This window comes from Mesoplodon densirostris, chromosome 10 (assembly GCF_025265405.1).
Source record: "Mesoplodon densirostris isolate mMesDen1 chromosome 10, mMesDen1 primary haplotype, whole genome shotgun sequence".
NCBI classification, from domain to species: domain Eukaryota; kingdom Metazoa; phylum Chordata; class Mammalia; order Artiodactyla; family Ziphiidae; genus Mesoplodon; species Mesoplodon densirostris.
In genome coordinates, this window is record NC_082670.1 from 78,178,391 (window position 1) to 78,192,707 (window position 14,317).

The 14,317-nt window shown below is 38.3% G+C and overlaps 1 protein-coding gene across 1 annotated transcript in view; it reads right to left on the reverse strand.

Moving 5' to 3' along the window:
- DNAH12 (dynein axonemal heavy chain 12) overlaps nt 1-14,317 on the reverse strand; it is a 222,826-nt gene that overhangs the window by 108,524 nt on the left and 99,985 nt on the right. Inside the window, exons 26-29 of the mRNA XM_060111265.1 lie at nt 12,218-12,370; nt 11,730-11,969; nt 11,149-11,394; nt 10,703-10,822 (exon numbers count right to left, since the gene is read on the reverse strand). Of these exons, the coding sequence (XP_059967248.1) occupies nt 10,703-10,822; nt 11,149-11,394; nt 11,730-11,969; nt 12,218-12,370 (759 nt within the window). The remainder of the gene's footprint in view (nt 1-10,702; nt 10,823-11,148; nt 11,395-11,729; nt 11,970-12,217; nt 12,371-14,317) is intronic.

The window sequence follows — 14,317 nt, forward strand, 5'->3', positions numbered from 1 at the left end:
TGATCAACAGCTCAATCTAGCTATCTGACAAAGGAAAAACATGGTTTTTCTGCAGGAAAATAATACCAGTTCAGTCTCTACAATTATTTTCTATACAATTTTTAATACAAGTCATGAGAAAAAAAGCTAATAATCAGTAGAAAAAAAATTAAATAAAACAAAATCACAGTTGACCTAGATATAACTAGTTATAATTAGCAGACAAAACATTAAAATAGCTTTTGGGACTTCCCTGGTGGTCCAGTGGTTAAGACTCTGTGCTCCCAATACAGGGGGCACGGGTTCAATCCCTGGTCAGGGAACTAGATCCTGCATGCCGCAACTAAAGGAGCCTACATGCTGCAACAAAGATCCTGCACACGGCAATGAAGATCCTGTGTGCCACAACTAAGACCTGGCACAGGCAAATAAATAAATAAATAAATAACTTTTATAAATGTATAAAAGAAAATGGACAATATGACAAAAATAGATGAAAAATGAAGAATTTAAGCAAAGATATGGAATCTCTTAATAAAACCAAATTGGATACACTAAAACTGAAAAAAATAAAATATGTGAAATTAAGAATTCATTGGGGAGCTGGAATCAAGATGGCAGTGTGGGAAGATGTGGAGTTAGCTTCTCCCCACAGCTAGGGTGCCTTCCCTCAGCTGGTGGGGGACTCCAACGCCCAAGGAGAGGGGAGGAACCCCAAAGTGAACCAGTAGGACATAGGGGGACTGACGGGGGAGGAGAAGTGGAGGCCAGACAGGATTGGCACCCCTGAGGCAGGGAAGATCAGGAGAGGCAGGTGGGAGGGACTCTCCAGGAAAAGCAGGACAGGAGTGGAGGGTGATTGTTTGGCCCACTTGGGCTAGGGAGTCTGCTGAGCTCCCAAGCTCGTACCCCCCCTCCAAAGCCCCGCATGGGACCTGGGAGCATAGGAGGGAGTTCAGGGAGACCAGGAGAGGCAGGTAGGAGGGGCCCTCCCACACTGGAGGAGCAGGAGAGGAGAGGAGGGTGCTTGCCCTGCCCACTCGAGCCCAGGAAGCCTGCTGGGCTCCCAGATGAGGTCCCCTGCCCTCTGAGACCAGGGGTGGGGGGCATGCCTGGGCCCCTTCTGTTCCTTGAACCTAAGCCCCACCCTCCACAGCCCCAGGGCCTTTTCCAGCCCTGTGGGTACTAAGCATAGGCCCCACCCACCACCCAAACCCCACCCTTGCTTAGGCCCCACCCTCCACAGCCAGGGCCTTCCCCCCGCTTTCTTTTTCTTTTCCCTCCTCCTCTTTTTTACTATTGTGCTACTGATGTACCTTCCAGTTGTTGATTCACCTATATTTTCATTTTTATATTCTTTCTAACATACCTGTTAAGTCTCCTAGTCTAATTTTAGTTTTTACCTTGCCATTGTTCTCTTTTTTTTTTTTTTTTTTGCCACCCCACATGGCTTGCAGGATCTTGGGTCATGAGCTGGGGACTGGGTGGAAGCTCCTGTGGTAGGAGCTCCAAGTCCGAACCACTGGACTAACAGAGAACCTCAGACCCCAGATAATATTCATCAGACTGAGGTCTCACAGAGTTCCTCATCTCAGCACCAAGACCCAGCTCTACCCAATAGCCTACAAACTCCAGTGCTGGAAGCCTCAGGCCAAACAACCAGTAAGACAGGAACACAATCCCACTCATTAAAAAAAAAAAAAAAAAAAAGAAAATGCAAAAAATATATGTCACAGATGGAGGAGCAAGGTAAAAACCTATAAGACCAAAAAAATGAAAAGAAAATAGGAGGCAATCTACCTGAAAAAGAATTCAGAGTAATGATAGTAAAGATACTCCAGAATCTTGGAAATAGAATGGAGGCACGGATTGAGAAAATATAAGAAATGTCTAACAAAGATCTAGAAGAACAGAAGAACAAACAAACAGACATGAACAACACAATAACTGAAATGAAAAATACAGTAGAAGGAATCAATAACAGAATAACTGAGGCAGAAGAACAGATAAGTGACCTGGGAGACAAAATGGTAGAAATAACTGCTGAGGAGCAGAATAAAGAAAAAAGAATGAAAAGAATTGAAGACAATCTCAGAGACCTCTGGGACAACACTAAACGCACCAACATTAGAATTACAGGGGTCCCAGAAGAAGAAGAGAAAAAGAAAGGTCTGAGAAAATATTTGAAGAGATTATAGTTGAAAATTTCCCTAACATGGGAAAGGAAAGAGTCACCCAAGTCCAAGAAGCACAGAGAATCCTATACAGGATAAACCCTAGGGAAAACACACCAAGACACATATTAATCAAACTAACCAAAATTAAGTTCAAAGAAGAAATATTAAAAGCAGAAAGGGAAAAACAAAAAATAACATACAAAGGAATCCCCATAAGGTTATCAGCCGATTTTTCAGAGGAAACTCTGCAGGCCAGAGGGAGTGGCAGGATATACTTAAAGTGATGAAAGAGAAAAACCTATAATCAAGATTACTCTACCCAGCAAGGATCTCATTCAGATTTGATGGAGAAGTCAAAAGCTTTTCAGACAAGCAAAAGATAAGAGAATTCAGCACCACCAAACCAGCTTTACAGCAAAGGCTAAAGAAACTTCTTTAGGCGGGAAACACAAGGGAAGAAAAAGACTCACAAAAACAAACCCAAAACAATTAAGAAAATGGTAATAGGAACGTACATATTGATAATAACCTTGAATGTATAAATGGATTAAATGACCCAAACAAAAGACACAGACTGGCTGAATGGATACAAAAACAAACCCATATACATGCTGTCTATAAGAGACCCACTTCAGACCTAGGGACACATACAGACTGAAAGTGAAGGGATGGAAAAAGATATTCTATGCAAATGGAAATCAAAAGAAAGCTGGAGGGCTTCCCTGGTGGCACAGTGGTTGAGAGACCACCTACCGATGCAGGGGACATGGGTTTGTGCCCCGGTCTGGGAGGATCCCACATGCCACGGAGTGGCTGGGCCCATGAGCCATGGCCGCTGAGCCTGCACGTCCGGAGCCTGTGCTCCACAACGGGAGAGGCCACAACAGTGAGAGACCCGCGTACTGCAAAAAAAAAAAAAAAAAAAAAAAAAAAAAGAAAGAAAGAAAGCTGGAGTAGCAATACTCGTATCAGATAAAATAGACTTTAAAATAAGGATTGTTACAAGTGATAAAGAGGGACACTACATAATGATCAAAGGATTTATCCAAGAAGAAGATATAACAATTATAAGTGTTTATGTATCCAACATAGGAGCACCTCAGTACATAAGGCAAATGTTAACAACCATTAAAGGACAAATCGACAATAATACAATAATAGTAGGCAACTTTAACACCCCACTTACCCCAATAGACAGATCATCCAAACAGAAAATAAATAAGGTAACACAAGCTTTAAATGACAAAATGGACCAGATAGATCTAATTTATATTTATAGAACATTCCACCTAAAATTGGCCAAATACACTTTCTTCTCAAGTACAAATGGAACATTCTCCAGGACAGATCACATCTTAGGTCAAAAATCAAGGCTCAGAAAATTTAAGAAAACTGAAATTGTATCAAGCATCTTTTCTGACCACAACGCTATGAGATTGGAAATCAATTACAGGAAAAAAACTGTAAAAAGCACAAATACATGGAGGCTAAACAGTGCACTACTAAATAACCAAGAGATCATGGAAGAAATCAAAGAGGAAATCAAAAAGAGACAAATGACAACGAAAACATGATGACCCAAGATCTATGGGATGCAGCAAAAGCAGTTCTAAGAGGGAAGTTTATAGTAATTCAATCTCATCTCAAGAAACAAGAAAAATCTCAAATAAACAATTTAACCCTACACTTAAGACAACAAGAGAAAGAAGAAAAAAGAAAACCCAAAGTCAGTAGAAGGAAAGACATCATAAAGATCAGGGCATAAATAAATGAAATAGAAATGAAGAAAACAATAGCAAACATCAATAAAACTAAAAGCTGGTTCTTTAAGAAGATAAACAAAATTGATAAACCCTTAGCCAGACTCATTAAGAAAAAAAGGGAGAGGACACAAATCAATAAAATTAGAAATGAAAAGGGAGAAATCACAATTGACACTGCAGAAATACAAAGGATTATAAAAGACTACTACAAACAACTATATGCCAATAAAATGGACAGCCACTAAGAAATGGACAAACTCTTGGAAAGCTACAATTTTCCAAGACTGAACCAGGAAGAATTAGAAAATATAAACAGACCTATCACAAGTAATGAAATTGAAACCATAATTAAAAATCTTACAACAAACAAAAGTCCAGGACCGGATGTCTTCACAGGTGAATTCTATCAAACATTTAGAGAAGAGCTAACACCGATCCTTCTGAAACTCTTCCAAAAAATTGCAGAGGGAGAAACACTCCCAAATTCATTCTATGAAGCCACCATCACCCTGCTACCAAAACCAGAAAAAGATATCACAAAAAAAGAAAATTAGAGACTAATACCACTGATGAACATAGATGCAAAAATCCTGAACAAAATACTAGCAAACAAAATCCAACGTCACATTAAAAGGATCATACACCATGATCAAGTGGGATTTATTCCAGGGATGCAAGGATTTTTCAATATATGCAAATCAGTCAATGTGATACACCACATTAACAAATTAAGGAATAAAGCCAAATGATCATCTCAATAGATGCAGAAAAAGCTTTTGACAAAATTCAACATCCATTTATGATAAAAAAAACTCTCCAGAAAATGGGCATAGGGGGAACCTACCTCAACATAATAAATGCCATATATGACAAACCCACAGCAAGCATCATACTCAATGGTGAAAAACTGAAAGCATTTCCTCTAAGATCAGGAACTAGACAAGGATGTCCACTCTTGCCACTCTTATTCAACATAGTTTTGGAAGTTCTAGCCACAGCAATCAGAGAAGAAAAAGAAACAAAAGGAATACAAATTGGAAAAGAAGAAGTAAGACTGTCTCTGTTTGATGATGACATGATACTACACATAGATAATCCTAAAGATGCCACCAGAAAACTATTACAACTAATAAATGAATTTGGTGAGGTTGCAGGGTACAAAATTAATGCACAGAAATCTCTGGCATTCCTATACACCAACAATGAAAAATCAGAAAGAGAAATTAAGGAAACACTCCCATTGACCACTGCAACAAGAAAGAATAAAATACCGAGGAATAAACCTGCCTAAGGAGGCAAAAGACCTGTACTCAGAAAACTATAAAACACTGATGAAAGAAATCAAAGATGACATTAACAGATGGAGAAATATACCATGTTCTTGGATTGGAAGAATCAGTATTGTGAAAATGACTATACTACCCAAAGTAATCTACAGATTAAATGCAATCCCTATCAAACTACCAATGGCATTCTTCACAGAATTAGAACAAAATATTTTACATTTCGTATGGAAACACAAAAGACCCCAAATAGCCAAAGCAATCTTGAGAAAGAAAAATGGAGTTGGAGGAATTAGTCTCCCCGACTTTAAACTATACCACAAAGCTACCGTAATCAAGACAGTACAGTATTGGCACAAAAACAGAAATATAGGTCAATGGTACAAGATAGAAAGCCCAGAGATAAACCCACGCACATATGGGCACCTGATTTATGACAAAGGAGGCAAGAACATACAATGGAGAAAAGACAGCCTCTTCAATAAGTGGTGCTGGGAAAACTGGACAGCTACATGTAAAAGAATGAAATTAGAACACTCCCTAATACCATACACAAAAATAAACTCCAAATGGATTAAAGACTTTAATGTAAGGCCAGACACTATAAAACTCTTAGAGGAAAACAGGAAAAACACTTTTTGACATAAACCACAGCAAGATCTTTTTTGACCCACCTCCTGGAATAACAGAAATAAAAACAAAAATAAACAAATGGGACTTAAAACCTTTTGCACAGCAAAGGAAACCATAAACAAGACCAAAAGATAACCCTCAGACTGGGAGAAAATATTTGCAAATGAAACAACAGACAAAGGATTAATGTCCAAAATATACAAACAGCTCATGGAGCTCGATATCAATAAAACAAACAATCCACTTAAAAATTGGGCAGAAGACCTAAGTAGACATTTCGCTAAGGAAGACATACAGATGGCCAAGAGGCACATGAAATGATGCTCAACATCACTAATTATTAGAGAAATGCAAATCAAAACTACAATGAGGTATCACCTCATGCCGGTCAGAATGGCCATTGCCAAAAAACCTAGAAAGGGTGTGGGAAAAGGGAACCCTCTTGCACTGTTGGTGGGAATGTAAATTGATACAACCACTATGGAAAACAGTACGGAGGTTCCACAAAAAACTAAAAATAGAACTACCATATGACCCAGCAATTCCACTACTGGGCATATACCCTGAGAAAACCATAATTCAAAAAGAATTATGTGCTGAAGTGAATATACCACAATGTTCACTGCAGCACTTTTTACAATAGCCAGGACATGGAACCAACCTAAATATCCATTGACAGATGAATGGATAAAGAAGATGTGGCACATATATATAATGGAATATCACTCAGCCATAAAAGTAAACGAAACTGAGTTATTTGTAGTGAGGTGGATGGACCTAGAGTCTGTCATACAGAGTGAAGTCAGAAAGTAAAAAACAAATACCATACACTAACACATATATATGGATGCTAAAAAAAAAAAAAAGATACTGATGAACCTAGTTGTAGGGCAGGAATGAAGAGGTAGACATAGAGAATGGACTTGAGGACATGGGGTGGGAGGGGGAAGCTGGGGCAAAATGAGAGTAGCATCGACATATATACACTACCAAATGTAAAATAGTTGGCTGGTGGGAAGCAGCAGCATAACACAGGGAGATGGGCTTGGTGCTTTGAGATAACCTAGAGGGGTGGGATAGGGAAGCTGGGAGGGAGGTTCAAGAGGGAGGGGATATGGGGACATGTGTATGCATATGGCTGATTCGCTTTGTTGTGCAACAGAAACTAACACAGTATTGTGAAGCAATTATACTCCAATACAGATCTATTTAAATAAATAAATAAATCATTGTATAGGGACTTCCCTGGTGGTCCAATGGTTAAGACTCTGTGCTTCCATTGCAGGGGGCAAGGGTTCGATCCATTGTCAGGGAACTAAGATCCCACATGCTGCATGGTGCAGTACTCCCCCCCGCCAAAAAAAAGAAAAGAATTCATTGGATAGGTTTAACAGCAGAATGAACAAAGCCAAAGAAAGGATCATTAATCTTAAGGACAGGTCAATAAAATTATCCAAACTAAAGTACAGATAATAAAAATCAAAAAGCAAAAACAGAGCATAAGAGACATGTGAGATGACATAAAGTGTTCTAACATTCATGTAACTGGAGCCCCAGAAGGACAGGGGAGAGAAAATAGGGTAGAAGAAATATTTTAAAACATAATTACTGAGAATTTTCTGGAGAAAGCAATACACAGATTCAAGAAGTGCAGCAAATCCCACGTAGGATATGTAAAAAGCAAACAACACTAGGCACATAGTCAAGCAAGGAAAGAAAGAAAATATTTCAAACAGCCAGAGGGGGAAAAACATATTACATTCAGGGAAATATACATAAGAAAAATTCCTGACTTCTAAGCATAACAATGAAAGCCAAGAATTAATGGAACAACATCTTTAAAATGATGGCGGTGGGGAGACTCCTGCCAATCTAGACTTCTATACGTAGTGAAAATATTCTTCAAAAAATGAAGTCTAAATAAAGATATTTCAAAACAAAAACTGAGAGAATTTGTTGTCAGAAGACTAAACATGTACACAATAAATACTGAAGAAAGTTCTTAAATTTGAAGGGAAAAGATCCCAGTTTAAAGCACATATGTGCTGGAAGGAATTAAAAAACACTAGAAAGGGTAAATATACTTTTTTTTCAAATACTAATACCTAAAGCAAAAAATGTGGAGTTTATAACATATGTAGAAGTAAAATACGTGACAACAGTACAATGGGCAGAGATGAGTGGATAATGGAATTATACCATTTAAAATTCTTATATTGTGGCTGAAATGGTTTAGAATACAAACTTGAGGTAAACTGTCATAAATCAAGGATGTGTATTGCAATCTGTGAGTGACCACTGAGGTAAAATTAAAAAGCCAACAGAGAAGATTAATGAAGTAATAAACATTACCTGAAACCCAAAAGAAGTCAGTAGATGAAAAACAAAGTAATACGGTACATATTAAAAAGCAAGATATTATATTTAGTACAGGCATACACCTCAGAGATATTGTGGATTTGGTTCAGATCACTGCAATAAAGTAAATGTCTCAAGAAAGCAAGTCACACAAATTTTTTGGTTTCCCAGTGCATATAAAAGTTATGTTTACACTATCCTGTAGTCCAGTGGTCCCCAACCTTTTTGGCACCAGGGACTGGTTTTATGGAAGACAATTTTTCCACAGACGGGCGTGGCGTTGTGGAGGGGATAGTTCAGGTGGTAATGTGGTAATGTGAGCGCTGGGGAGCGGTAGATGAAGTTTCCCTGGCTTGCTCACCTCCTGCTGTTCAGCCCAGAGGCCATGGACCAATATCAGTCCAAGGCCCAGGGGTTGCGGACCCCTGCTCAGTCTATTAAGTGTGCAATAGCATTATGTCTAAAAAACAATGCACATATCTTAACTAAAAATAATTTTTTGCTAAAAAAATGCTAACCATCACCTGAGCCTTCAGTGAGTCATAGCAGTAACATCAAAGATCACTGATCACAGATCACCATAACAGATATAATAATAATGGAAAATTTTCAAAATTTCAAGAATTACCAAAATGTGACACAGAGACAAGAAGGGAGCAAATATTGGGAAAATGGCACTGATAGACTTGCTTGACACAGGGTTGCCAAAAATCTTCAATTTGTAAAAAACACAGCATCTGCAAAGCGTGACAAAATGAGGTATGCTTGTAGTATTTTTTTTTTCTATGACCCTGGCTCCCCTGCAGCTCAGTTGCAGGCATACACAGTTGCTCAGCCACACACCTCCCAGCACTGACTCCTAGTAGTGTTTTTCAAACTGGATTCTATGAATCCATGAAATTATTTGCTATATCCATAGGAGTACAAGAGTTCTCCAAGAGAATATTAAAATTATGTATTTTCATTTTGATTTAAAAAATCATATTAGCATATTTTGAATCATCTTGATAATCACCTGTAGTATAATACTAAAATATATAGTCTTTGTCCCCGGTTCCTGGCACAGAGCTCCTAAAACTCTTGGAATTTTCTGAGTGATAGGAGTATCTTTTGTTATTCATAAAGAGCCCTTTTCAATAACACCTGAGTTTATGCTAATGAGGTGACTTGTTGTGGGAACCTTGATAGCTTCAGGATTGGGCTGGTCACCAAAAAGATGCAGTGATTAGAGGGTTGGAACTTTCAGCCCTACCAACCTTTGGAGAAGAAGGGGCTGATTACTGAACTCTATAAAAATTCTTGAACAAGGAGATTCAAGAGCTTCCGGTACAGGGAGGGTGACTCTCCCTGAAAGGGCACGGAAGTTCCACACTGCCACCTGCCCATACCACGCTCTATACATTTCTTCCATTTGGTTGTTCCTGAGTTGTATCCTTTATAATAAACTGGTAAGCAGAAGTAAATTGTGTTCCTGAGTTCTGTGGGCTGTTCTAGCAAACTATTAAACCTGGGTGGAGAGGGGTCAGAGAAACCCCTGGTTTATAGCCCGTCAGTCAGAAGTACAGGTGGCCCAGGACTTGAGACTTCTGTATGAAGTGAGAGGCAGTCTTGTAGGACTGATACTAACTCTAGGCAGTTAGTGTCAGAATTGAATTGAATTTTTGAACACCCAGTGGGTGTCTAGAGAATCACAGAATTAGCTGTTGGTATTGGAAAACAGCCTAGAATCACCTTATTCTGATCCTGCCATAGGATGTATAGTAGTATTTGAATTTGAAGATTAAAAAAAAAAAGAAGGCTAACATTCACAGCAAGATGGATGGACCTAGAAATATCATACTAAGTGAAGTAAGACAGAGAAATACAAATATTATATGATAACACTCACATATGTAATCTAAAAAACAATACAAATGAATCTATATGCACAACAGAAACAGACTCACAGACACAGAAAACAAACTTATGGTTACCAAAGGGGAAAGTGATGGGGAAGGGATAAATTAGGAGTTTGGAATTAACAGATACAAATTCCTATACATAAAATAGATAAGCAACAAGGATTTACTGTATAACACAGGGAACTATATTCAATATCTTGTAATAACCTACAATGGAAAATAATCTGAAATATATATATATAACTGAATCACTTTGCTGTACAAAAAAATGATAGGATGTTTTACCACTTTCAGTTTATCATCTTTTCTACCTGCGGAGGTATATAATAGTATTATAGTATACATAGTAGTAAATATTATAAAGCACAAGATAGGAAATAAAATATGTATTCTCTTACAATAAACATTATCTTTGACCTGAATCTTGTTAACCCTACTATCATATAACATAAGGTACTAAAATTTACTCTTCCTCATTAATTAAAGTGGCCAAAATAGGGGTTTATCCTCCAAACAGAATAAGTCACTCATTTAATAAAACTTGGAAAACTATTGAGTCACCAAATGAATTTATTTGCAGAACAAGTCATTCTCACAGGTTTACTTACATGATAGTCAGCTTCAGGAAGTTTAACACCAGGAAATAAGTCACTAGTTATTCCATTAAATAAGGGTATATCATGTGATAAAAACTTTGGTTCATTTACATCTTTAATTGATCGAAGAAGCTAAAACCATCCAAAAAGTGCAAGATAAGTTAATTGCCAGTATTTGCCCTTCTCTCACCCCCACCCCACCAAAGTCAAAGTTTCTTTTACATTGTTCCATGGAATCCCCATACTAAAAAGCCAATACTACACTTATCAAACCTAATGGTCCTTGGATTCATACAAAGTATAATGAAAAACAGAACCTCAAAACTATCATTTCAACCCCATGTAAAAAGGCTCAAAGCAACAACTCTCTTATCAGCCTATCTATAGTTCATGATCAAACTTGCTGAAAAAGTTATCTTTCTACAGATACTTTCACAATGTGTAGATTTAATACTTACAAGTACATCTTCATTTTCATTTGGAAATTTTAGTTTTAGGTTTCCAGCAGCCACTAAAACTGCTTTTACTGCTCGCATTCCATAGTCATAATGAAATTGTGATGAGAGCTGCTCTGAGCAGAGCCTGTAGGTCATTACTATCTTCACAGACAGAGGTTTTGCATTCAAAAATCCATAGGAGTAGAGGGAGATTTCTGCTATGAGGGCATAATTTGGAACCATCATAGCCACTGTTCTAAAAAGAACCTGAAGTATATAATAAATGAAATATATTATTTACATAAAGGAAACCATTTTTAAAGCTGAGCATAAGCACCCAAAGATAATGTGTTGATATTCAAGTTTATTCCCCCAGTGCAGCACATTTGCATTAACTTTGTAATTTTTTCAGTAGCACTTTAACAGTTTTATGTACTCTAGTATTTTTTTAGACATCTAAAAAAGTTTTTAGAGGTTTACCTTATAGCAAATGGAAAAGGTAAAAGGGAGATTACAAATACATGTGAGAAAATTATACCATTTTGAGTAGATTATGCTGTTACTTTTGATTACCAAATTTACACTCTTTAAAAAAATATTACCTTAAGATTATCCGGTAATTCAGAACGTCCTGCATAGCCAGGATTCATAGTAATAGCTACAAAACAGTTTGGATTGAGCTTAAGTTCTGTCCCTTCAAAAATAAACACTTCTAGCTTCTGTTGAATGGCTCTCTGAATGCAAAGGATCTGTTGAGCTACCACTGACAGCACTTCCAATTCAATTCGATTAAATTCATCAAAGCAAGCCCAAGCACCAGAAGAAGCCAATCCTTTAAAAAACTGAGGACAAGAAAAAAAGGAGATGATTTTCATAGGAAAGGGCATCATTTGTTAAAACAAAAATTTAACCTTTTTAAGTCAAAAGTGACAGTTAATAAAAGCCCCAAGGATAAAAACGTCTTTACCCCTAAAAAAAAAAAAAAAGGTCAAGTAATGCTTAAACCACATTCAGTGTTTTAAACAAGTTTGCTTCAGTTTATCCAGTTTGGCCTAGCTGTAAATTTGTAACATTTAATATGTAACTTTACCTTTCCCATTGCTAGATAATCTAGCCCATCTGAACAGTTGAATACCACACACTGTACAGCAAGAGCTTTAGCCAAGTCCTTGGTGGTTTCAGTTTTTCCTGTGCCTGCTGGCCCTTCTGGAGCTCCTCCAAGGTTTAAATAGAAGGCACCTATCTGAAAAGAAAAATAAACGTGAAAAGAAATCCATGCTTAACTGAAAACAAACAAAAAACCTATAATAGGACAATTGCTTATAAAGTGGATTTAGTCTTATTTGTAGCTTCAGAGAGGCAGTAATACAAGTACATCATTCAGTTAATTTTTAGCACTCAATCTTCTAGCTGCACAAAGAAAAAGCAGTTTTAAGGATCTAAAAAAAAAAAGTGAAACTGTATCAAAGTCTCTTTATTTTCTAATACTTCAAGTGTATCCCATTTGCCTTTAAAAACAAAGAGAATCCAGCCTTGAAGTGTTAACATTTGGTCAGAAAAGTTTAATTAGAAGTGGTTATGGAGGGACTTCCCTGGTGGCGCAATGGTTAAGAATCTGCCTGCCAATGCAGGGGACACGGGTTCGAGCCCTGGTCCGGGAAGATCCCACATGCCGCGGAGCGACTAGACCCGTGGGCCACAACTAGAGCCCCCGGAGGGGCCACCGCAGGGAGGAGCCTGCACACCGCGGCGGGGAGTGGCCCCTGCTCACTGCAGCTGGAGAGAGCCCGCACACAGCGACGAGGACCTAATGCACCCAGAGATGAATGAATAAACCATTAAAAAAAAAAAAAAAGAGAGAGAGCAGATTGCTCCATCTCCTATAAAATAAAATAATATAAAATTTTAAAAAGTAGTGGTTATGGAGATGGTTGTAGAGATCAATGATGACAACCTCTATGGCTAGCTGCGAAGAGAGAAAACACCTAAAAGTGAGGGTCATAAATGGGGGCCCATCAGTGGGAAAATAAACTGATGACCTACTATATAATTTTGTCTCTGATTCACCCTCGCTGTTGCATTCCACTCTTGGTATGTTCTTCATTTTCTCCATCCCCATAGCATTGTTCTGTACTTCTCTAACCAGTAGTATCACTTTCAACCTTGTGAAACCCAGAGTAGTTATCAGTTACCCACTGATAAATGGTAAACTGTGACCTACCTTCGCTGGTTGGACTCACTTGCATTGTTTTTATGAAAGCTGGCGTATCCTCCAAGCGTCCTGTAGCCTGGGCATTTGGATGTTTGCCCAAGTTGCTTTTTTACATATTTGGAGTCTACTGTGTCAAATCAAGCTTGAGCTGATTAAGACGGTTAAGACCACCGACCCTCCATCTGGGCATGGGCAAGGGTCAGCTCGGTGACATTTTGATGTCAGAGGCCAAAAACTCCACCCTCAGAGCATGCTAACTAGGCTACTTTCTGAGCTTTCCTCCCATGAAAAAGCCTATGGCTTGGGTGCATATGCGCAGAGCAACGATTGCCTCACCTTTTTCTTGTTTTCAATTACATTTCCCCAAGCTCCCCACACCTCAGCTTTATCCCATAGATATCCTGAGCCCTTTGCCTTCAGAGAGGCATATTTGAGTTGTTTTCCTATCTCCTTGCTTGGCTGCTTTGTGAATAAGCACTTTCTCTGCTGCAAACCTCAGCGTTTCAGCATTTGGCTTACTGCAGAGAGTCAGACAAATGAACCTGGTTCATTTGGTTCAGCAACACTCACATTACAGTTAACTATGTACATTTTTTCCCTCTCAATTAGTACTTAAGCTCCTTTATTTTTTAAATAAATTTTTAAAATATTTATTTATTTATTTGGTTGTGCCAGGTCTTAGTTGCTGCATGTGGGCTCCTTAGTTGTGGCATGAGAACTGTTAGTTGCGGCATGCATGTGGAATCTAGTTGCCTGGCCAGGGATTGAACCCAGACCCCCTGCATTGGGAGCACAGAGTCTTAGCCACTGCGCCACCAGGAAAGTCCACGTCCTTAAGCTCCTTTAGAGTAACATCAGCAGTATCTGAATTCTTTCTGGGTCCCCACAGTGACTAGAAAAATGGCTGGAGATTTTTATATGTATACAAGTTACAGTCAACTCTCTCCATGAAGTTTGTTTCATGAAAACTGCTATGAG